At 44.0% G+C, this 24,587-nt stretch overlaps 1 protein-coding gene across 1 annotated transcript in view; it reads left to right on the plus strand.

The window, feature by feature from the left end:
- Positions 1-24,587, plus strand: part of LOC115085365 (lipoxygenase homology domain-containing protein 1) — a 462,471-nt gene that overhangs the window by 364,195 nt on the left and 73,689 nt on the right. Inside the window, exons 23-26 of the mRNA XM_029591284.1 lie at positions 12,040-12,098; positions 12,748-12,792; positions 13,973-14,136; positions 23,162-23,384. Of these exons, the coding sequence (XP_029447144.1) occupies positions 12,040-12,098; positions 12,748-12,792; positions 13,973-14,136; positions 23,162-23,384 (491 nt within the window). The remainder of the gene's footprint in view (positions 1-12,039; positions 12,099-12,747; positions 12,793-13,972; positions 14,137-23,161; positions 23,385-24,587) is intronic.

The following is a 24,587-nucleotide window of genomic DNA, read 5'->3' on the forward strand; positions in this document are numbered from 1 at the left end:
GTAGCATGTAACACTGTCCGGAAGTCATGTGGATGTAGAAGAGGTTTAATTCTTTTTAGAGTATGTAGCTTGAAGAAACCATTTTTGATTGTGGTCGTGATGAATTTCTTTAAGGAGAAATGATTGTCAATAATAACGCCAAGGCTTCGGACTTGTTGCAAATGGGGAGAGTCTGAAGGTGAATGTAGAGTAGTGTTAGAGGAGATGTTATTGTGTGGTGTGATGATGAGGAGCTCTGTCTTGGTAGTGTTTATTGCTAGGAAGTTTACTGTGAGTAGCTTTTTTTATTTCAGCCAGAGCCGTATCCCAAGTTTTCAGAGCATTAGCGAGGGAATCATTTATGGGGATGAGGATCTGTACATCATCGGCGTATATGAAATGAAGGAGATCCAGTTTCACCAGAAGTTGACAGAGAGGAGATAGGTATATGTTGAACAGTGTAGATGAAAGAGAGGATCCTTGTGGGACACCTTGTGATAGTTTTCTGGGTTTCGAAACATGGCAGCCCGTCTTGACACTGTATGTTTTTGGGTACTTGCCAGGTTCTTATGGCCTGGATTGGCCACTGTTGGAAACAGGATGCTGGGCTTGATGGACCCTTGGTCTGACCCAGTATGGCATTTTCTTATGTTCTTATGTTCTTATTGGAGCCAGCATAGGGCAGTGCCTACAATGCCAATTTGTGAGAGGAGAGAGAGGAGGGTATTGTGGTTGACAGTGTCAAAAGCAGAAGAAATGTCCAGGAGAGCCAGTAAGTAGGAATGACCAGAATCAAGGGTTTTGAGTATTGAATCTGAGAGGGACACTAGCAGAGTTTCTGTGCTATGGTTCTTACGGAAACCATATTGTGATGGGAAGAGTAATCGATTTTCATCTAGAAAGTCTGTGAGTTGCTTGTTGATGACTTTCTCTATGATTTTAGACAAGAAAGGGAGGTTCGAGACTGGACGATAGTTGGCAGGTTCTGAGGGATCCAGGTCAGAGTTTTTGAGAGTAGGCTTTATTATTACGTGCTTGAGTTGCGTAGGAAAAACCCCAGACGATATGGATTTGTTGATAATGTTAGAAATGGGAGGGGCAATCCTTGTAGGAATGGAGAGGAGTGTTTTTGTTGGCATGATATCAATCGGGTGCATGGCTGGTTTGAATTTTTTGAGGATTGCTTCAATTTCGGATGCAGTTGTAGTTTCGAAATTTGAGAGTGTGGCTGCGGAGCTCATGGTGCTTGTGGACCATAGGGATACTGGTGGAGAGGGAGAGGTAAAGCGAGCCAGGATATTAGCAACCTTATCATGGAAATAGGTAGCTAGTTTCTCACATTTATTTTTATCCTCGTTTTCTGGGTTGATGTTTATTGACGGGGTAACTATGCTAGAAACATATTGGAAGAGGGCACGCGGATTGAACTGGTATTGATGGATTTTTGCTGTGTAAAAGTTTTTCTTGGCTTCATCTGTTGATTTACGATATTCGTGGAGTATGGATTTGTATTTTTGTAGATGTGTTGGATCTTGGTTTCTACGCCATTTCTTTTCCAGTTTACGGAGTTCACGTTTCATATTTCTAAGGTCCGTGGTGTACCATGGTTTTTTATCTTTCTTCTCAGAGCTGATCTCTTTCGTTAGTAGCGGGCAGAGTCAATTTGCAATGCAGCTGGTGAGTTGATGCCAAGAGAAACAGGCAGAGTTGGCATCAGAGAGGTCTAATTTATGGAGATCTTCTGTAAGCGCTTCAATGATGTCTTCCGTTTGGCATTTTTTTCTGAAATCTATGGTTCTTTTCTTAGGGGGTGTCACGAGGCAGTTACAGTTGAGAGTGCAGCGAGTGTCGACTCGGTAGTGGTCTGACCAAGGTATGGGGGTGCATTGGGGGTGGTCAGTGCGTAATAGAGAGGTCGTGAATATAACATCTAGGGTGTGGCCTGCCTTGTGAGTTGGGCCTGAGACCATTTGTTTAAATCCGATGGCATTTAGAGTAGAGAGTGTGGCTTCACATGCTGGTGTGAGAGGGGAGCGGTCAAAGTGAAGGTTTAGATCTCCTAGGATGATGGCAGGTATGCTGATGTCAATGTGTTTTGTAATATATTCAGCAAGAGGAGAAGGGTTTTTTTCCAATATGCCAGGTGGGGCATAGATTAAACAAATTTGAAGGTCTTTTGATTTAAAGAGACCAATTTCAATCTTGTGAGGAGGTAATGCGGGTTGCAGGGAGAGATTGAATTTCTTTTTTGCAGCCAGGAGAAGTCCACCTCCTTTCTTTTTAGGTCTCTCTTGTTGAAAACTGTTCTTTCATTGTCAGTCTGCTGAGGTAAGCAGCCATTTTGATTTTGTCTTGCTGAACGTTTTGTAATTAAACTGTTGAAAAGCAGAACAGACTCCAGCCTAGTCTGTTCTCTGACCTTCTCCTGTCTTAGACCGCTCCAAGGTATCACACATGCAAATTGTTGCAACGCAGCCTGTGGCTGGAAACACGAGCCATCTCTTACCTCCACGGCGGGGCCACCAACGTTGCTGCTGCTCCGTGGCTTGGAAAGGCTGCAGCCTACCTTTCCTTGCGGCCCGGAGGCCGCAATCTTTGCTGCTCCCATGGCCAGCCTTAAGCCGCAACTTGCCTTCTCTTCTTGCAGCCGGAAGGGCTGCTCCGGAGCTCCTCTTCGCTGTCCGGAGGCTGCCTCCAGTGTTTCCTGGTGGCTGGTGACACCCCTGGACCTCCTCATAGCGGCTGGATGCCACCGATGACGTCAGGGCCTGTTCTGCCGCCCTCCTCCTGCTCCTGTGCGTCTCTGACTGCTGCAAGCCGCTGTCCAGGGTCCTGCTCCCTGCTCCAGCTCCCCCTAAGGGGCGAGGCCATGCCTCTCTTCCCCTCTTAAAGGGACAGTGAGGGTGCAGTCCCTGGGACTCCTCTTGTAGCTCCTCCCAGGGAGTTTTCTCCTCAACCCTACAAAAGGGCTCGGTAGTCAGTCTACCTTCTCCTTGGAATTAGGTCATTCCTCCCTAAGGACATGGATCACTCCTGCCTGATAGCTGCTCGCCCCAGATCGTCTTCTCTGCTGACCATTCCCGGAGTACTGTTCCGTCCATTGACTTCTTTCCACGTAGTGGGGACACCAGTCCGGCAGGACCTTCATCGAGCACCCTTGTCTGGTCATCACTTTTGTGTCTCCTGTTCCAAGTGTCTCCTATCCCAGCGTCTCTGTTCTGGTGTCTCCTGTTCCAGTGTCCCCTGTTCCAACGTATTCTGTTCCAGTGTTTCCTGTTCCTCGTCTTCCTTAGTAGTTCCCCCTGGACTGATCTCTTGGTACTGACCATTGCCTGTCTATGGACCATGGTGGATCGCCGCCTGGATTTTGACCTTTGCCTCACCTGACTTCTCCTGGACTGACCTCTGGTAACTGACCCCTGCCTTGGCTAACTATTCTGGACTGATCTCTGGCTTTTGACCCTTGATATCCTTTTGGACTCTCCTTGCTGGCCTCTCGTGACCTCCGGCCTTCCTCCTTGGACAACGACCGCTCACCCTTGTGAAGTGGGCACTCTTCTGAACTGTCTCTGCCGAGATCCTGTGAGGCCCACTTAAGACTATCTCCTTCTGTACTCCGCCTCCTGGTGGCAGGTGCCCTCCGGGCCTGACCGGATGGCTGTACCAACCCTGCACCAGCCAAGGGTCCACTTCCAGCGCAACACAAATGTTATTAAAAATACACAAGTACATTTAGTACTGCTAATTTATGCACACAACTTCAGATTTTCATGCTGTTTTACCACTTGGTTAGCTTCTCTGGATGAGTGGACCACTTGGCTAGCTTCTCTGGATGAGTGGACGTGGCAGCAGGCTACAGGGTGGCAGTAAGTGTCCCTGGAGCAGACTGGATCATACTGGGGTTTAACTAGTACATACTATGATATGCTGGGTGGTGTGAGAGAGTGGGATGGGACTGACAGGGCTATACTAGAGGATGACAGCGAGTGTCCCTGTGACAGACAGGCCCATCTTGGGGGATTACTGGGCTATGCTGGCAGGTGGGATTCCATAGGGGTGACACCACATCCAAAATGACTCTCATGAGCTTATGGACACTTATGTCACAATGGTTGAAAAGGGAGAAAGAATGGAGGAGTAGATAGTATACAGGACTCTGGCACAGTTTTTGACAGGCGCATGCAGCTGGGAAAAATTTGTTTAATTTTAAAATTTGTTTTGTGGGAACTCTAATTTGTATCTTTAGTTTCAAGATGAAAAGAAAAACGTGTTTTTAATTTGATTTGTTTTCATTTGTCATTAAAGTCAATGGGGGAAGAATTACAGGTAATTTTCAGCATATATTGGGCTCCAGCATAGGAGATTTTAATCAATTTTCTTAAAACTTGTTGGAAGAAATCAAAAGGGGGTGGAAAGAACTCCAAGGTACCTAGAAAGATTGAAGAGACTGAAAAGTGCATCAAAAGTGGCATGAATAGCCTACAATTCCATAAAGGGGCAAAGGGGTACCAGCATTGGCAGGATTTCATTAAGTCACTGAAAGAGGAGCAAAGAAGCATACAAAGTGGGATGAACACCCTAAACCTCCAAAATAGGGCACCAGAAACAATGCCATGAACCGTTGATGGCATCTCAAGTGGCAAATTGGCACCAAAAGTGGCACAAACATCCTAAGTCAACATGAAGGAGGAAAAAAGCAGAAAATGTGGCAGTAAAACCTCCAAGGCAGAGGCCAAGCAGCACAAAGAGAGGCTTCAAAGTTTCATAGCACCATGAGAGGTGGAAAGCAGCTCCCCTAGATTGGCAAGTGTTAGCTCTGGGGTACAACAGCAAAGCACAGTGGCAAAGGAAACTCCAAGGTGTAAGGGCTGGGCATGGAATTAAGGCTGAGTGGCAGAAAGATCCCCAAGATGCAGGGTGAAATTTAGATTTTCTTGTAGAATGGATTTGCCAAATGTAAAGTTTCTTATCACAATTACTACATCACAATGGTTTCTCTAATGGTTATTGGGTGCTTTTCCAGGAAAATAGTGAGGCCTGCTTTATTTAACACAGTTTCCCACATCATTGAACTGCTCTCAGTCTGTTCCATTGCCTGATTTTCTGGTTTTTCTCTAAATTTCTGGCATTACTCTGTGGTATCATGCTGACAACAGCGAAATGGTTATGCTTGAGCACCTTTTGTCTTGTGTTAGTATTTTTTCCTTCAGAATTTGGGCTTTTTTGTGCAAAAATAAATCAGTATATTAAACAACAGTATAACAATATAACAATATATGGTCCGGGAGCCATCCCCTGCACTCAAACCCTCGGCTGCCGGTTTCAAAATGGCGCCGATAGCCTTTGACCTACTATGTCACAGGGGCTACCGGTGCCATTGGTCAGCCCCTGTCACATAGTCATCGGTGCCATCTTGTGCTCCTACCATGTGACAGAGGCTGACCAATGGCACCGGTAGCCCCTGTGACATAGTAAAGGCAAGGCTATCGGTGCCATTTTGATTACTGGCAGCCGAACGCCCGAGTGCAGGAGATCGCTCCCGGACCCCCGCTGGACCACCAGGGACTTTTGGCAAGTCTTGGGGGACCCTCCTGACCCCCACAAGACTTTCCAAAAGTCCAGCAGGGGTCCGGGAGAGATCTCCTGCACTCTGGCCGTCGGCTGCCAGTATTCAAAATGGTGCCGATAGCCTTTGCCCTCACTATGTCACAGGGGCTACTGGTGCCATTGGTCAGCCCCTGTCACATGGCCATTGGTGCCATCTTGTGCTCCTACCATGTAACAGGGGCTGACCAATGGCACCGGTAGCCCCTGTGACATAGTGAGGGCAAAGGCTATTGGCGCCATTTTGAATACTGGAAACCGACAGCCGGAGTGCATGAGGTCGCTCCCGGACCCCCGCTGGACTTTTGGCAAGTCTTGTGGGGGTCATGAGAGTCCCCCAAGACTTGCCAAATGTCCCTGGTGGTCCTGCGGGGGTCCGGGAGCGATCTCCTGCACTCGGGCTGTCGACTGCCAGTAATCAAAATGGCGCAATAGCCTTTGCCCTTACTATGTCACAGGGGCTACCGGTGCCATTGGTCAGCCCCTGTCACATGGTAGGAGCACAAGATGGCGCCGATAGCCATGTGACAGGGGTTGACTAATGGCACCGGTAGCCCCTGTGACATAGTAGGTCAAAGGCTATCGGCGCCATTTTGAAACCGGCAGCCGAGGGTGTGAGTGCAGGGGATGGCTCCCGGACCCCCTGCTGTACAACCAGGGAGTTTTGGTAAGTCTTGGGGGGGGGGATCAGGAGGGTGGAGGGGTTGTAGTTAATTTAATTTTAGCGGAGAAACAAATAGGAATTGACGTATAGAATGTATCGGGGGGCCCCCTTGTTGAATGCAACGTATCTGCCCCCCAACAAATACGAATCTCCAATGCAACATATGGCGTCCCTCTGCACATCCCTACCATTGACTATATTGGTTCATAGAAATCATTCCATTTCAAATGAATGAAACAAATAGGATTTGTTTACTTTGTGGGCCCCACAAAAGAACAAATTGGCCCCTATTTGTTTCATTTTTTCTATTTAGTTTTAAACTAAAGCACATCCTTGTTCTCAGAAGAGCAAGTCATGTGCACATTCAGTTTCAACAAGGAAATTATAATATAACTATACCAGTAGTTACTACTACTACTACTACTAATGCTTAACATTTCTGTGGCACAAGAGATATTCCAAGCTCCATAGAGTTTACAATCTAATCAAGACAAACATACAGATCAAGTGACAATTGTTAATATTAACCAACTGGCTTAAGAATTAAAAGCAGCGTAAAAAAGTTGGGGTTTTAGATGTGATTTAAACAAGGTGAGTGAGGAAGCATGATGCACCAGCTCATGAAGTCTATTCCAAGCACATGTTGCAGCCAAGTGGAAAGCATAGGGTTAAGAATTAGCGGTAGATGAGAATAGCATAGATAGGAATGACTTGCCTGATGAGTGGCGTGGACAAGGAGGGGTGTAGAAAGAAACACGAGAGGCAATCTAAGGAGCTGCAGAGTAAAGGTACTTGTAGATAAGCAAGAGGAGCTTGAACTGTATGCCGGAATGCTTAGGGAGCCAATGCAGTGATTTCAGAAGAAGTGTGTAGTGACTTTGGTGAATGATAAATTGCACAGATGAATTTAGGATGGATTATAGTGGAGAGCGATGGCTCAATGGGAGATCTGTGAGGAGCAGATTGCAACAGCCTAAGCAGGAGGAGAGGAGAGCATGAATAGTTAGAGCAGGACCTCTACCCTTCCACCCACATGTGTCACATCTTGTGAGTTCACATCAAGGTCATAATTGCCCTGGCATTTTTGGACACTGGAACCTTCCAGATACCTGGAATAAGCCCACCTGCTGTCATCAGTTTCTGGCAACGATTCTCAGAAAAACACACCAATATATTTTTTTCCTTCAAAGTAGATTGCACAAACAGCAAATAATGACTGAGTTCTACCAATTTACATGCTTCCCCTCTGTATTGTGGACTATTGATGGCACTCAAGTCCCTATAAGGACACCAAGGGATGATGAAGCCACCTTCCACAACTGCAAGGGCTTCTATTTCCTCAAAATTCAGGTGGTGAATATCATTTTTTACATCATGCCAAAGTTTCTGGGATCCAGTCACAACGCCAACATCCTCTCACAGTCAGGAGTCTGGCTTTTAGGTAAGAATGCATTTACCACTACCATCACACTGCTAATAACATCTTCTTTTGGTCTCCATCATATCTAGGTGGAATTACTACAGTGGCCAAGGAGGACTGCACCTATCTCAATATGGGAACAAACCCCCTGCCCAACACTAAAGGAAAGCTAACTCTGATCTTCTCTGTGTTCTCCCCTACAGGTGATAGAGGATATCCACTCAAATCCTGGCTCTTGATCCTGCTAGCTAACCCACAGAAATCTGCAGAGGTTCACTACAACAAGGCCTACTAGCAGACAAGGGCAATCCTCAATAGAACCTTTGGCTTGCTCAAAATGTGTTTCTGATACTTGGACAAATCTGGGGGATGTCTTCTCTACAATCTCCCTAAGGAATATGAGATCATTCTAGCCTGCTGCATTCTTAATAACCTGGTCAAAACCAGATGGCTGCTTCCTCCAGAGGGACTAGATTATTATCTAGATGAAGAGGAGGAGGAGACACATGATCTAGGATAGGAGGAATTGTAGGAGATGCTTAAGCAAACTCAACAGCAGGCAATATAAAAAAGGAACACTGATACATAGACATTTTAGATGGTCAAGGTGCATTTATTTACATGAAGTGCTCAATATAATGATGGACAAATTCAAAGATTTCTGGACTTCTCTGGCTGGCCTCTTTTATGGGTTTTATGGTGATCCGGGAACTATAGACCAGTGAGCCTGACTTCAGTGCCGGGAAAAATAGTGGAAACTATTCTCAAGATCAAAATCATAGAGCATATAGAAAGACATGATTTAATGGAACATAGTCAACATGGATTTACCCAAGGGAAGTCTTGCCTAACAAATCTGCTTCATTTTTTTGAAGGGGTTAATAAACATGTGAATAAAGGTGAACCGGTAGATGTAGTGTATTTGGATTTTCAGAAGGCGTTTGACAAAGTCCCTCATGAGAGGCTTCTACGAAAACTAAAAAGTCATGGGATAGGAGTTGATGTCCTTTCGTGGATTACAAGCTGGTTAAAAGACAGAAAACAGAGAGTAGGATTAAATGGTCAATTTTCTCAGTGGAAAAGGGTAAACAGTGGAGTGCCTCAGGTATCTGTACTTGGAACGGTGCTTTTCAATATATATATAAATGATCTGGAAAGGAATACGACGAGTGAGGTTATCAAATTTGCAGATGATGCAAAATTATTCAGAGTAGTTAAATCACAAGCGGACTGTGATACATTACAGGAGGACCTTGCAAGACTTGAAGATTGGGCATCCAAATGGCAGATGAAATTTAATGTGGAAAAGTGCAAGGTGTTGCAAATAGGGAAAAATAACCATTGCTGTAGTTACACGATGTTAGGTTCCATATTAGGAGCTACTACCCAGGAGAAAGATCTAGGCATCATAGTGGATAATACTTTAAAATCGTCGGCTCAGTGTGCTACAGCAGTCAAAAAAGCAAATGGAATGTTAGGAATTATTAAGAAGGGAATGGTTAATAGAACGGAAAATGTCATAATGCCTCTATATCGCTCCATGGTGAGACCACACCTTGAATACTGTGTACAATTCTGGTCGCCGCATTTAAAAAAAGATATAGTTGCTATGGAGACGGTACAGAGAAGGGCAACCAAAATGATAAAAAGGATGGAGCAGCTTCCATATTAGGAAAGGCTGAAGAGGCTAGGGCTTTTTAGCTTGGAGAAGAGACGACTGAGGGGGGATATGATAGAGATCTTTAAGATCATGAGAGGTCTTGAACGAGTAGATGTGACTCGGTTATTTTCACTTTCGAATAATAGAAGGACTAGGGGGCATTCCATGAAGTTAGCAAGTAGCATATTTAAGACTAATTGGAGAAAATTCTTTTTCACTCAATGCACAATAAAGCTTTGGAATTTGTTGCCAGAGGATGTGGTTAGTGCAGTTAGTGTAGCTGGGTTCAAAAAAGGTTTGGATACGTTCTTGGAGGAGAAGTCCATTAATGGCTATTAATCAATTTTACTTAGGGAATAGCCACTGCTATTAATTGCATCAGTAGCATGGGATCTTCTTAGTGTTTGGGTATTTGCCAGGTTCTTGTGGCCTGGTTTTGGCCTCTGTTGGAAACAGGATGCTGGGCTTGATGAACCCTTGGTCAGACCCAGCATGACAAATTTCTTATGTTCTTATGTTCTTATGGGTTGGCTGAAGCTCTGTTGCCATGGCCTGCCCAATTCTTGTTGTCCTGCCCTCAGAGTTTGCTCGCTAGTTTGAATTCCTAGATAGCCAGCTAAACCTTGTCTTCCCAACTTCCAAATATCAGAGAACTCAGTTCTTAACACCAAACAAAGTTTATTAGAATAAAGAGACACTGTTTCAACACTTACACATGCCGATACAGAAACGATCGCGGGAGAACTGGTGCTTCGTGTTGAGCGCCCACTCTCCCAATGCGTGCCCAGCCACCTCTCCTGGGCATGAGATCCTATATGTAAATGAGGAGTCATGCTAAAAGGAGGCGCTAGGGACGATTACATGCCTCTACAACCTCCTTGACCCAGGAAAGATGGCTATGTCAGCGGGTAAAGGAAACCAACGCTCAATTTTATGAGCGTCGGTTTTCCAAACCCGCTGACAGTGATTGGTTAGGAAAACAGACAGCGGTAAAATTGAGCATCTGTTCTCCAATCCGGATCGGCTAGTACATTTTTTTTTTATTTTTATTTTTTACATTTTTGGTTTCTCTGACTTAATATCACTAGGATGTTAAGTCGTAGGGTGTGCAGAAAATACTGCCAGAGCCCGGACCAAGGCCCAATGCCATGAACTGACCTGGAGGTTAGATCCTGATGCCTGGGCATCGGCCTAGGCTGGAGCCCAGACTGAGACCTCAACCCAGAATCAATCCTGATGCCACAAACTGGCCCTGAGGCCAGGTCCCAATGCTGAGGCCTCGGCCCTGACCCCGGCCTGATGCCGGGTCCTGGCCTGAAGGCCAGGTCGCAAAGCTAGGGCCTAGAGCTATGCCTAGGCCAAAGCCTAGACCTTGCAGCTGCTCCCTCATTGTCCTCTTCTTCTCTTCTGACACCGTCTGCTGGGGTTGCACAGGAGTTAACTCTTTGCCATACATCAAGCAAAATGGCACCTTCTGCTGGTGTCAAAGCCCAACCCCAGCGGATGGCTTCAGAAAAGAAGAGGATGTCGAGGGAGCAGCTGCCAGGCCTGGGCTCAGCTGAGGCCTCAGCATCAGGATCCGGTCTCCAGACCTGGCCTCAGCATCAGTCGTAGATCCAGGCTGAGACACAGGCATCAGATGTGGCCTTCGGGTCAGCTTGTAGCCTGGGTCCAAGCCCAGGCCCTGGCATCGTGACCCAGACTCCAGGATGGGTCGCAGTAGCAGGCCTGGATCCAGGCTCCAGCCTAGGCCAAGACCCAGGCATCAGGAAAGGTCTCTGGTTCAGGTTGCATCATCAGGACTGGGTCCTTCTGAGGCCCCACCATCAGGACCGGCCTTCGGGCTGAGTCATGGCAGAGGGCCTGGGTCTGAGCTCTGGTCTAGGCTGTGGCCCAGATGTTCGGACATGGCTTCCAGGACTGGTTGTGAGGGCAAGCCTGGGTCTGGGATCCAGCCTACGCCAAGGCCCAGGCATCAGGAAAGACCTCCGTGTTGGGTCACATCATCGATCTTGGGTCTAGCTGAGACTCCACTGTCGGGACCAAGCCTCTCGGCTGGGTTTCAGCAGCAGGCCCGGGTCCAGGCTCCACCCTAGTCCTAGGCTGAGGTCCCAGTGTCATGATTTAGCCTCAAGGTTGGGTCAAAGCATCAGGCCTGGGTCTGGGCCAAGCCACCAGCATTGGGACCCAGCCTCCGGTATCGGTCATATTTGCGGGCCTGGGTCTGGGCTCTGGCCTAGGCCGAGGCTCAGGTGTTGGGATCTGGCAGCATCAGTCCTGGGTCTGAGCCAAGGCCCAATCTTGCCATCGGATACCCGACGGATCAGGTAGACCTTTTGAGGTCCCCCTCTAATGAAAAGAATTTGCCTTATTCATCACATTTTGGAAATTAGTTTGAAACAAATGCATATCCCTAGAACATATGGACACTTCAATAGAATATCATGGCCATCAGAAATGTGAGTTAACGTTTACTAACCAAAGAGTTAACAAAACACAGGAGTGCAGACATCTTCTCTAATATGACATAGGAACACCAGCACATCTTTGAATATTTTGTTGATTTCTTTTAGATATGGATGATTGTTGCTCATTAAACTGGCACAGCAAATTATGGAGAAATAATGTATATTATGTTCTAGCTCATTTCTTTCTCATAGTGCTAAGAAAGAATTAGGAACTGATTTATTTGTTTTATTCTTTATGTTTTAGGTGGCTTCCTTTTATGTCTCATGGCATAATCTGCTCAGAAATAGAGCTTAATCTCCAAGGTAAGGAATATTTAGCTTTGTGTATCGTAAATGAAATGCACAAGTCCCAATGCTTTCTGGTCATTCACAGGAGGGGGAAAAAATCCTACATTTTCATTTTTTTAACCGATCTAACATAATGCCTGGTTTTTTTTGTTTTTTGTTTTGGTTTTGTTCTGTTTTTGGAACAGGCAGTCTCCTCCTGCTGCTTTGGCCTTCCAGCTCAAACAGAACCAGCCTCTACTAGGTGCTATGGCACCATGCACTTGGATTCAGAACTACCTAGGGTTTTTTCTCTCCATTTTTAACTTTCTCCCCAGACCCATGGAGCTCAGTCACTGCAGCAACAGTCCCTGGCTAGGAAACATAGATCGTGTCTCTCTCTCACCTCCCCCCTCCCCTCAATCCAGAACCCAGTACCTATGCACCCAGAGTCTGGCCACTAAATGCTGTCATTGTGCAATGACTGTGAATCCCTCCCCGCCCTGCCCCAGGGGCTTGGAAGGTTATGTCCACAACATCCCTAGGCCTGGCTGGACCATAGAAGAGAAGCTGAGTTTGGGAATCGAGCCCAGGTCTCCCGTGTTGCCCTGCCCTGAGCCATCAAGCCATCCTGTTTTGTTGTGATCATTCAGGACTATTTACAGCTGCTCTTTCTTATTTGTTGCAGAATCACAATCACATTCTGAATCAGAAATGGAAAGGGACGTTAATGGTAAAACGCTGCTGTTCTCAATGTTTCAATTATTTAAGAAACTCTTTCTGTTTTTTAATTAACCATAGCGCCCACGTACATACTTACTTTTCCTTCTCACATCACAACACTAGTTATAAACAAATGATGTTAGTATGAATATTTCATGTTGATTTCTATAAAAACTCAAGAGAAATAGTACTCATTAATTTCCTTAATCCTGGTCTAACTTCAGACTTCCTAATTTTCTATAAAAAGACTTGAGAATACTAGGATTTACTCAGTATTAAAACTCTGTTTCCATTGGTGTTGCTCTAAGTATCTTTGTTTTCTTATTCAAATAATAAAAAATAATTAGTTCTTTCTTAATATCATAGTGTGCTTCTTGATTTGCCAGATGAACCTATCTCTTTGAGTCTGTTCTGTTTGACTTTTATACCCTCATTAGTTAATTAATAGACTGTATTCACCATTATGGATAAACATTTATAAGGTCAATTTACAAAGGGTGAAAACTGGCTGATTTCAGGAGTGGATGGGGCTGAAGATGAAGGGAGACAGAAGGTAGGTGGGGCAGGGAGAGTAACTGAGACTGGGAGGATTTTCATCTTTGGGGTGTTCAGGATGGGGAAGTAAGAATTATCCACAAGTTCTGGGGGAGGGAGTCAGGTTAGAGGAGGAGGGGAGGGGAAGGGGAAGGGGAAGGGGGAAGAGCTCTATAGGGTTCAGTTAGACTTTAGTGGAAAAGCAAAGGTATGCAGCCAGTCCCGATTTTTATTTTTTTTAGCATGTCACATTTTCAGCAAGCCACGTAGTGGTGATCTAGCAAGCCACATTTTAGCCGGTTAAACTAGTTTAGCTGAAATTTCATCCAGAATTTAGCTGGCTTGATGTCTGGCTAAAAGAAATATCGCCTAAACTTAGCAGGGTAAGTTGCCATTGAGAGGCTTAATATTGAAAACGTATGCCTTACTGGTCCAGCTATATTTTGCAGCCTCTGATTTAGCACTGAATAGCAAATAGCCAGCCTTCCCAAAGAGCTGCTTGCTTTAACCTTCATTTTGACACAAGTATGGGCGAATTGATCCCCAAAACCGGCATTGATTTAGTCGTCACCTTGCTGTCTTCATTATAAAACTACAGTATATAGTCACAGCTATCCGTTTATCTGTGTAAGATGATATTTCTCTTACTTTTACAGAAGGTGACTGGAAAATTACTATTGTGACTGGGACTGATCAAAGTGCTGGCACAGAGGCAACAGTGTACCTCTACGCCTTTGGAGAAAAAGAGGCTTCTGGTCCTATTATTATAGGATCTGGAAAGCATCAACTGTTTAAACCTAACAGTGCAGATACATTTAAGGTACCGTTTAAAAGATACCGCAGAAAACATCCTCAGAATGAATTTGTAACATAAATATTTGCTGGGAATTTTTACAGCAGCAAATCTCATTTTTAATGTTTCTTTTCTAAGTTGATATTTTTTTAATATTATTTTTGGCCTGGCAATCTCCTCCAGCTCAATCAGAATCAACCTTTATAAGGTGATGGTGCCATGAGCCTTCATTTGCCGCTACCTGGGTCCCTCCTACTTCCTCCATCTTAGCTCAGTCATTGCAGTCTTTGGCCTGGGAAGCAGAAGGTGGGCACTTGCCAGCGAGCAGCTGGGCTGGCTCCTTTTGTTTGTATTTTTTGAATTTTATTTATTTATTTATTTATTTTTATATACCGATGTTCCTGTAAAGTATACATATCACACCGGTTTACATGGAAGAACACTGTCGCCTCGTTGGCGGTTTACATTGAAACATTGACACAATTAACAATTAACAAAAATATGAAGGCGCAAAGAGGAACTTAGTGGAGCTTACAGTGAACATTCATGATTATTTAAATTTCAATAACGAACTCTTCAGGAACTTATGTACAGAAAGGGCTGGGGGACAACGACTATGTTGATAATGTCATTCTTCCTGCTCTTAGCTCTCCGGGAATGCTTGTGTGAAGAACCAAGAAGTTTCTTTTTGAAAGTACTATGGCAAGGTTCAAGGTGAAGGTCTGGGGGTATCAAGTTCCAGAGTGTAGGGCCCGCTGTGGATAGTGCGCGTTTCCTCAGGGAGGTTTTTGCCGGCTGGGTGATTAGCATGTTCTTGTACGCATTTCTAGTCGGTTTCTTGGAGGTGTGTAGCTGGAGTTGAAAAGTTAAGTTGAGAGGAGAGATGTTATGTAGGGCCTTGTGTATCATCATAATAGTTTTGAAATTTTATACAATTTCATCCCATTCCTCTTGTCTAATTTACTGGAAAACAGTATCATTTTAGTAATTCATTTATGAGTAGTACGGCATATATGCTTTGAAACTGTTTGTATTAAATGAATCTGTACATTCCCAGAGCAAGGTAATGCAAGCAGTTTAGGAAAAAAAACAACTCATTTGCTGACTTGATAACAAGAACGCTAACTTAAATCAGAAAAATATTGCATGATACGAGCAAAACAGAGGTAATGAATTATTTTAAGTAAACCTTTAATCACTAATTTTCTTTAGACGGGGTGACACCAGATCTATGGAAAGCACTTCACCTGCTACCTACTAGGATTCAATGACTACTTAGATTTCCAGCACCAATGAAAAACATTGCTGTTTACCCAACAGTTGGCACTGGAAGTCTAAGTTGTCATTGATCCCTAGTACGTAGCAGGTGAAGTATTTTCCATAAATTTGGTGCCACCCCTCTCTGTTTCCTACTTTTGAATGTTACAGTTTTTTTGTGATTAACCAAGGCCCCTCTGGAACTTATCCCCCATCAGCATTGTCTATCGCAAAAAAAACCTGTAACACTCAAAACTAGGAAACACAGAGACTCAAGAAACAATCTATATAACGACCTTAATGTAAGGCGTTTAATGTCCCTCCCACTACCTTTTGACCTCAACTACCTCACTGTAATCTACTTCAGTTGGAGAGAGGGTCCTGCACAGAAGAAGGGGTTAGGGGTTTATGCTGAATCCCCTCAGAGCCTCTAGATTATTCTGGCATCCTGACTCTCAATAGAGCCACTAGCAGCAGCTCTCACTCCCACTCTCCTGGAGGTTCGGAAAATTCTCTCAAGGATCTCTGCAAGCATTCTTTAATACAAAGAGTATAGCCACTGTTTGTATTAAAAATGCATTTACTCTTTTAAAAACATAAAAGGCCCTTAAAATGGAAGCACAACCCAGGAACAGAGGTGTGTAAACTTGGGAGAAAACTATTTTGAAACACCTTCAAGAAAGTTTGAGGTTCATTGAATTCATTTAGAAAAACTTTCTACTACTACAATTTTGATGCAGAATTCCTGAAATGGTAAATTTTCTTGGCGTTCAAGAAGAGTTGCCTGATTTACAGGGTCAACTACAAACTAATTTAATGTGGATTCACATTGAATTTTCACTAGATTTGATGAAAAATATTTTTACAATTATAACTACATAGATGCCCATATAGAAAAATCCAGGTCTCCCTGTGCGGAAGATATGGAATTGTCTAGCCAGGGTGTGCTCTGGAGTTATTCCAACAAGTGGCAGAAGTTTCTGCAATAGGTTTTTGTGAAAGATTGATGTGTTTTTTGAGATAAACAAGCTGCAATTCTGTCAGCTGGAGTCCTAGAATGGAAGCGGCTGGCATCAATCCAGCTTCCTTGACAAGCAATTTTATAGCTCCCAGGGAAGAAGATTCACAATTGTGAACATCCCAGACTGGAGGCATCTCTATTGAAGAGTTATATTGTATGAGTATATTTGAGCCGATGCAGTATGGTGCGCTCGACGGAGCATACAGCTCCCATTTGGCCCCGCGTTTTCGACGCGCTATTTTTATCCCTTATACAGAAAGGGGTAATAACGCATGGAAAACGTGCGGCCAACCCTCCCCCCCACCCCGAAACTAATAGCGCCTGCAACATGCAAATGCATTTTGACGAGCCTATTAGTTAGTCCCACGTGATCCAGAAAGTAAAATGTGCAGCCAAGCCAAGCTCTGTAGGATGCGCTTCGCTGCAGGCCTCTCCTGAATCTTCGTCATGTTTCCAGCTTCAAGTCTTCATCTTCTCACCTAGAGTCTGCTTCACTTCCAACGTGGTCCATGACCAGCCATGTGTGGCTGTGTAGGGCACGCTGTGGTGCAGTACTCACCCAGTACTAATGCCTCAATCCTGAGTCCTCCAAGTTCCTTGAGTCTTTTTTCAGATCCATGTCTTGTCATGTTCTTGTCCTCAGCCTTCGTCCTGCCTCACGCACTTGTTGTTCCCAAGCAGTGGGTCCAGAAGGGCTACTGAGTGGCTGGAGGGCTATTCTTTAGACCAGCATTGCGTTGCTGGGTCTCTCTTCTGCATGTAGGTCCAGTGGACGTGTGAGCCTGCCTTGTACCAGTTCCTGTGATGTTCCACACCCTGCCTTGTTCCCGCTCCAAGACCAGGAACATCCACAGGAGACTAGGAACATCTAACATCAAATGAGAAGACCATCAAACATGCAAAGACCACGGAGAACCTTGCATGGCAAAGAAACCACAGACAACCATGAGGATGCATACGAAGGCCCAGAGGAACTGGAAGAGAGCTCTTTTATGAGGACACTCTCACCTCCCACAGTATGTGCCTTGGGGCTCCTCCCTGAGCAGCACCGTGGTCCAAGGGCTCACATTTCTCCAGAGCAAGTGACCACACCCCTGTGTTCGCAACAGGATGCGAAGGCCATGAGCTCAGTGGGTGAGCTCCTGTGGTGGGCTCAAGATTTCTCTGGACTTTTTGATGTCTCACTCCTTGTCAAGAATTTTTTAAATTTTTGGATTTTTCACTTCTGATCTTTGCCAAGAATTTTTTTCAAAAGGTTGGTGTCTGGACCTTTTATTTTTATGATCTGCAGGAGGCGCCTGCATTTGTTTACAACCACCAACTACTCTTTTTTTTTCATGACCTGCAGGAGGCACATACACCCATGTCTCTAAGCTCTGCAGTCTGTTCCTGGAGCCTTCTTTGATCCACCAATGGCCTCTGCTTTAAGGACTCATTTTGATCCTTGCCAGTCTTCACATTTTTTTCCCTGAGTTTATTTTTTCTCAACCTGCAGGAGGCGCCTGCACCCAGGGTTCAACTTCTTGTTTGTTTCAAGCTTGCTGGCTTTTCATCAGCAGTCCTCGACCCACAGGGGGCACCTGCATTCAATTCCCAAGATCTCAACTGTTCCAGGTTTGTTGGGTTTTGCATGACCGACAGAAGGCGCCTGCACCCAAGACCTGGGTTTGCTCCGTCAGCTTTAAAGCTGTCTCTGTGTCACTCTTCTGCTGCAAATCCTCAGTACATCTGCAATGGTAAATTTGGTGATGCTCTCCACTGGATCACCACCAGACTGCATCTGTTGCCTTGACCCAGTCTTCTCTTCCTAGTTTGAGAACTTTTACCAGTGGTGTCCCTAGATTTCTGGTACAGTCTACTCGACCTTGAACAGTGATTCTGTTTCTGGGAATACAGCAAGTATCCTCTGCCTGCTCATGTTTGACTGGAGAGGCTCATTCTAAAATCCACAAGAACTTCCACCTCTGCTCTTGAAGTGATTGCTGGCCAATTATATCAGTCTGTATCTTTCTCAATGCAGTGACACTAAAAAGATTGGTTAAGTGACTTCAATTTGTTCTCCACTTATTCCAAGTTTGCTGGCGATCCTGTTTCCATTGATAGCTTAATGAATGAAAAGAAGCATTTCTCCGTCCCGAAACTGCTTCAGACATTCCTTTGCATATGTACAACTGGAGCTACAGGTGGTGAAGCTATGTCTTCTATCTATTCAAACTCCTTACCACTAGAGGCTCTACTGCCAGCCTTGTAGCCATGCTTACTAATGTATGAGACTCTATTTTTGCCAGTCTTTCTTGTGGGGATGACTTCCAAATTCAAGATCCATGTAGTAACATGCTGCAGTAACCAGGAGATTGACTAGCTCCTAGGGATGTGCAGACAAAAAGTTTGCATTCATAAGTTGATAAGTTGAAGGTGAGGGTCGATTTCGTTCAATATGGACATATGGAGAATCCCATAAGTTGAGGGTCTGTCCATACGTTCACCGGTTCCCTAAATAAAAAAATTTAAGCCTCCCCCCCAAGCTGGCCAAAAGTTCCGGTTGGGTCCAACGGGGGTCCCGGAGCGGAGGCGCGGAGAAACACGTGACGTCCGCATCACTCCGACGTGACGCCGACGTCACGTGCTCCTCGCAAAGGAAAACAGCGATGGCTTCCTGACTCCCCGCTGGACCACCAGGGAGTTTTGGTAAGTCTTGGGGGGAGATTAAGTAGGGTGGGGGTTTAAGTGTTTATTTAGGTTCAACGTATTCAACGTAGCTATGTTGAATAAGTTGAAAATGTGATGCGTTGCGCATCATCACTTTTTTTAAGTTAAAAAAAATAATAAGTTGCGTTTTACATATGCGTTCAAAACGAATGCACACCCCTACTAGCTCCTTTCTGGTGTACATTAAAGGACAAGGCAAATCCAACTATAGCTCTTGCTGGTGCTTTAAATGGGACAAGATCTACTCCCTGTCTTCATGGACTGCAGTTTTCACCTCTTTAAGTGTATCTCTTCATTGGAGCCTCCCTGGTTCCTAAAGACCAATATCATGCCTTGTACACCTTTAAGTAAAAGGCATGATATTGGTCTTTAGGACCTTGGGCAACCGTCTTCCACCAGAAGAGTTTGGGTTTTTATACTCTCCTCTGATTTAATCCGAGGGCTGTGCTTGTATTGTCTTAACATCTTTGAAATATTGTGTACAATTCTGAAGACCGCACCTTCAAAAGGATAAAATCAAGATGGAGTCGGTCCAGAGGGTGGCTACTAAAATAGTCAGTGGTCTTTGTTCTAAAGCATATGGGGATAGATTTAAAGATCTAAACATGTGCAACCCCATCCTGGTATGCCTGTCCTACATGGATGGGGCCATAAAAGAAGGTGTTATTTGTTCAGGACTGAAATTTACCTGATTCAATTTCAATTTCAACTTTGCCTTTTTCACATATGCCTATCCAGTGACATATGGAACTACCAAAACAATAATAAAAAAAAGAATCTGTGAAAAAAATGCAAATCCCTATAAAGCTGAATCTGCTGTAAAAAAAACAAACAAAAAAAAAAAACCAGCCATATGAACAAAGAACAATGAAGAAAAATAAGCAATTTATATGTTCGGTCTTCTCAAAGATGAATAGAAGCACATTTGCCAAAGAGAATAACTCAATCATTTTCTGAAAAACTATTTAAAACACTGATTAAATACCATACAATGCATTAAAGCATATACCAAAATGTTTTTTGATGCAAAACAGTAACTAATTGTTTTCAGTCCCCAAGTTGTGCAAGTTTTAGCAAATGTAAAGCTTATCTGCAAGGGCAACTCATAGTCTCTTTACATCTTACTTTCAGTTCTCTGCGTGCTACTTTCCTTGAAGGACGTGTACTCTTATTATTCACTTCATATAGGTCTCTTCTAGCACTGGGTGAAAAATTAAGTGATTCATTACCATCGGTTGTTACAGTTTGGAGACGTAAGAGGAAAGTGTGGAGTTTGTTCTCTTTTAATTTTCAGATGATGCAAGGAATGGATTTTTTCATAATGGAATTTTTTTCAAGGGAAGTAGTATGCCATGAATGAAAAGACAGTGAGTAGAAAGTAAAGAGAGCAAACTTTGCCCATGGAAATAGGAGCTACCGTACATGTACAAATTAGGGAGTTAATATGTACAAACTTTCAGGGACTGTTTTGTATAAAAAGGGGATTTGTTTTTTTGCTTATGCTTAAATGCATGCTATGAATTTAAGCAGTGTACTTTTTTTCAAGAATAGGACTGAATTAGGTCTCCATAGGAATGTATCTATGAGGACAGTGAACACATGAAATACCCATTTGTTCATTCTGCATTTGTTCATACACCAATTTTGTTTATAGCAGAATCACTTGTCTAGACATTTGTGTTTTATTATGGGTTATTTTTCTTTTGTTAAATTCTTAATAAACCAGCTCTCAGTATACTATTTAGTAATGACGATAGTTTACTGCATGTTCCTCTGCACTTATCTGCTTTTTCTTGCAAGTACATTTTGTCTTTTTTTTTTTTTTTTTTACTTTTGCTATTACATTTCTATAGTAATATAGTAAATCCTGTCCTGTTTGTTTGTGTTGTGACAGCAGTGGTTGCCAATCACTAAAGATGACATCCCCTTTGGTGGTACCCTGCTTTTCATGTTTCGATTCCTGTCGCTACCATTGTTCATCAAATGTGTTCTTTTACAAAAACGTTCCCCCCAGCCCTGGGCAAAGTGATTTTGATTTCAAGCATGCACTGTACTATGAGCCAGCAGAATTGTCCTGCATGCTCCAAATCATCTGAGCTATGGTGTCATGATTTCCTGAAACACTTCATTTCATGGCACTTTCACATAGAAGACAAAGAATGTTTGGATTTTAAAAAGAGATGACGGAGCTTGTTAAAAAAAAAGAGTTTTAGTATGCAGATATAAAATATTGTACACATATATGGCCTTTTTGTATCAGTAGCAAGACATCATGATGAACGTTCATTGGTCCTGTAAAATTGAAGTGCAAGTCTGTCATCTTGTGATTTTGGGAGGTCATTTTCAAAGAGATGTCAGCGGGCAAAAGTGTTTTATGCATGCAGACGGGGCCTTTTACAACATTGCCTGCCCAATGTGCTGGTAATCTTATATGCAATGCATATATCATGTTCATGTGTAAGTTTACCCAGACTGACAGGGGCATACCAGGGGTTGGAGTTGGGGTGGGGGTTTGGACTTGAGCGCATTGGTGTGAATTTTCAAAGGAGCTATGCAGGTAAAGGTAGCAAATATTGTAGCAATTTTTAAAGTCCATTTACAGTTGCAAAACCTTTTGAAAATTCAGTGAAATTTCAAAGGAGTTATACACATTAAAGTAGCAATTTTCAAAAGCCCATTTATACACATAGGGCTTGATTTTAAAAAGCATTTACTCACTTAAAACTGGATTTTACTCGAGTAAATGCACTTTACTCGTGTAAGTGGGTTTTTGAAAATTGCTACAATATATGCCATGAATTGTCCATAGGATTTGCTCACGTAAGTGCCCTTTACTCAAGTAAATGGCTTTTGAAAATTGCTACAATAGCAGTTACATTTATACGTGTAAATCCTTATGAAAATTATCCCCTATGGGGCGGATTTTAAGAGCCCTGCTCGCCTAAATCCGCCTAAATCCGGGCGGATTTAGGCGAGCAGGGCCCTGCGCGCCAGTGCGCCTATTTTACATAGGCGCACCGGCGCGCGCAGAGCCCCGGGACTCGCGTAAGTCCCGGGGTTTTCAGAGGGGGGCGTGTTGGGGGGCGGGCCTGATCCGCGCGGCGTTTTCGGGGCGTGTCGGGAGCGTTTTGGGGGCGGGCCTGGGGGCGTGGTTATGGCCCGGGGGGGTCCGGGGGCGCCCTCCGGACCCGCCCCCAGGTTGCGTCCCAGCGCGCTAGCGGCCCGCTGGCGCGCGGGGATTTACGTCTCCTTCTGGGAGGCGTAAATCCCCCGACAAAGGTAAGGGGGGGGTTTAGACAGGGCCGGGCGGGTGGGTTAGGTAGGGGAAAGGAGGGGAAGGTGAGGGGAGGGCAAAAGAAAGTTCCCTCCGAGGCCGCTCCGAAATCGGAGCGGCCTCGGAGGGAACGGAGGTAGGCTGCGCGGCTCGGCGCGCGCCGGCTATACGGAATCGATAGCCTTGCGCGCGCCGATCCCAGATTTTAGCGGATACGCGCGGCTACGCGCGTATCTACTAAAATCCAGCGTACTTTTGTTTGCGCCTGATGCGCCAACAAAAGTACGCCAAATCGCGCTATTTGAAAATCTACCCCATAAAGCTTATTTATATATGTAAAACCCAGTTTAACTTCTGTAAATCCTTCTGAAAATTACTTCCACTTTTTGTAAAAGTTGATTACATGTGTATAAATTTTCAGGAGCATTTTGTATTCACAAAATAGTGGGTGCAGGGCAGATTTGCTGGGATAAATTTCAAAGCGGATTTAGCACATAAGTCAACTTTGAAAATTGGTAGAACTTATGCATGTGTTTACAGAATAAGAGTTATATGTGATGTCTGAAAATTACCCTCAGGGTAATATGCACATAAGATTACCGGCCTATGTGGGCAATTTTGTAAAAAACTGCTTCTACATGTAAAACACTGTTTTACCCACAAAATTCTCTTTGAATTTATTCTAGTTCCTAGTCCCTATTCATTCTGGTCCTGCTGATATTTGGATGTTTCATACTAAAAAAGCCTTTTCAACAAGAACTTTTTCTGTTTATATATTTCATGTGGTAAAGGTTAATTTGAAAAACCTTGGAAAATTGTACAAAATCCGCATTGGGCATGATAACAGTGGCAAGGACCCTGGTTGGTATCTAGAAGAGATTCGACTTCGAGACTTGACTTCAGAGTCAAATGAGATGTGTCTTCCTGTGAACAAATGGCTTTCTGAGGAGCAAGATGATGGAGACACCTGGTGGGAAATCGCTATTAATGGATCAAACAAAGAACCTTTGCCATGTAGGTATTTGTTACCTAACTTGAGAGATGTAGCTCGCATGAAAGGCAGGTGCTACACATCCCTGTCAGATACAGGAAACTACTTTTGAAGAAAGGTACAATCACTACTTGCAATTTTTCAAAAATCCATATGAGAAGAAGTAATGCAACAATTAAATTATAACAGTTGAAACATACAATAATTATTAACATTGTTTAAGCTTCTCTAACAAGTTTCCTTTGAATCACTTAGAGTAGCCATACTAGTAAGAATATCACAAATTATTTCCTATTCACTGGATTCAGTTGGTCTGCAAAGGTCCCACTCTTGCGACAGACTGAATTGGGACTCAACAATTTAGATGCAAAGGTTCCAAAATATCCTAATCCATATGGATACAATTTACAACCTGGCCACAATAAGCAATTAAGCAGGAGTGGTTCTGGCTCTTGGCCACAGCAAAGGTTTTAATAAGAATAGATACATCTGAATGCTCAGGGCTCCTAACGAGAGGAGTTAATTTGTACACTGCAGCCTCTGCTAGCTGCATTGTACGAATCAACTCCTTTTTATCACTTATAAGGACTAAAATTATTTAGTGATGTCAATTTTACAATAAATACCTTAGAATGTGCCTGTAACACCTCCCCCCCCAACCCCTACCCACCTCTCAAAAATTCACCCCGATTCAAAGTGCCCCTCTACAGTGGTACCTTCTTGGAGGAGAAGTCCATTAACTGATATTAAGTTAACTTAGAGAATAGCCACTGCCATTAGCAACAGTAACATGGAATAGACTTAGTTTTTGGGTACTTGCCAGGTTCTTATGACCTGGATTGGCCACTGTTGGAAACAGGATGCTGGGCTTGATGGACCCTTGGTCTGACCCAGTATGGCATTTTCTTATGTTCTTATGTTCTTATAGAGTGTCAGACTACCCCTATAAATAGTTTCTCTCTCTCTCTCTCTCTCTCTCTCTGCATCAGTCTTGGTCCAGCCCCTTTTCTACCGCTTTATTGTGTACAGGCATGCTCGAGCATCTTTCTTGGCTTCTTAAAGCTTGCGTGTGGTCCACGTACACATGTATGTTTTTAAAATCTACCTCTTTGGATTTCCTTACTCACTTTTCCAAATATGAGCTCAGGGTGAGTTACATTTCAGTTACAGAAGGTATTTTCCTGCCCAGAGAGCTAATAATCTAAATTCGTACCAATGCCAATTTA

This window comes from Rhinatrema bivittatum, chromosome 2 (assembly GCF_901001135.1).
Source record: "Rhinatrema bivittatum chromosome 2, aRhiBiv1.1, whole genome shotgun sequence".
Lineage (NCBI taxonomy): Eukaryota > Metazoa > Chordata > Amphibia > Gymnophiona > Rhinatrematidae > Rhinatrema > Rhinatrema bivittatum.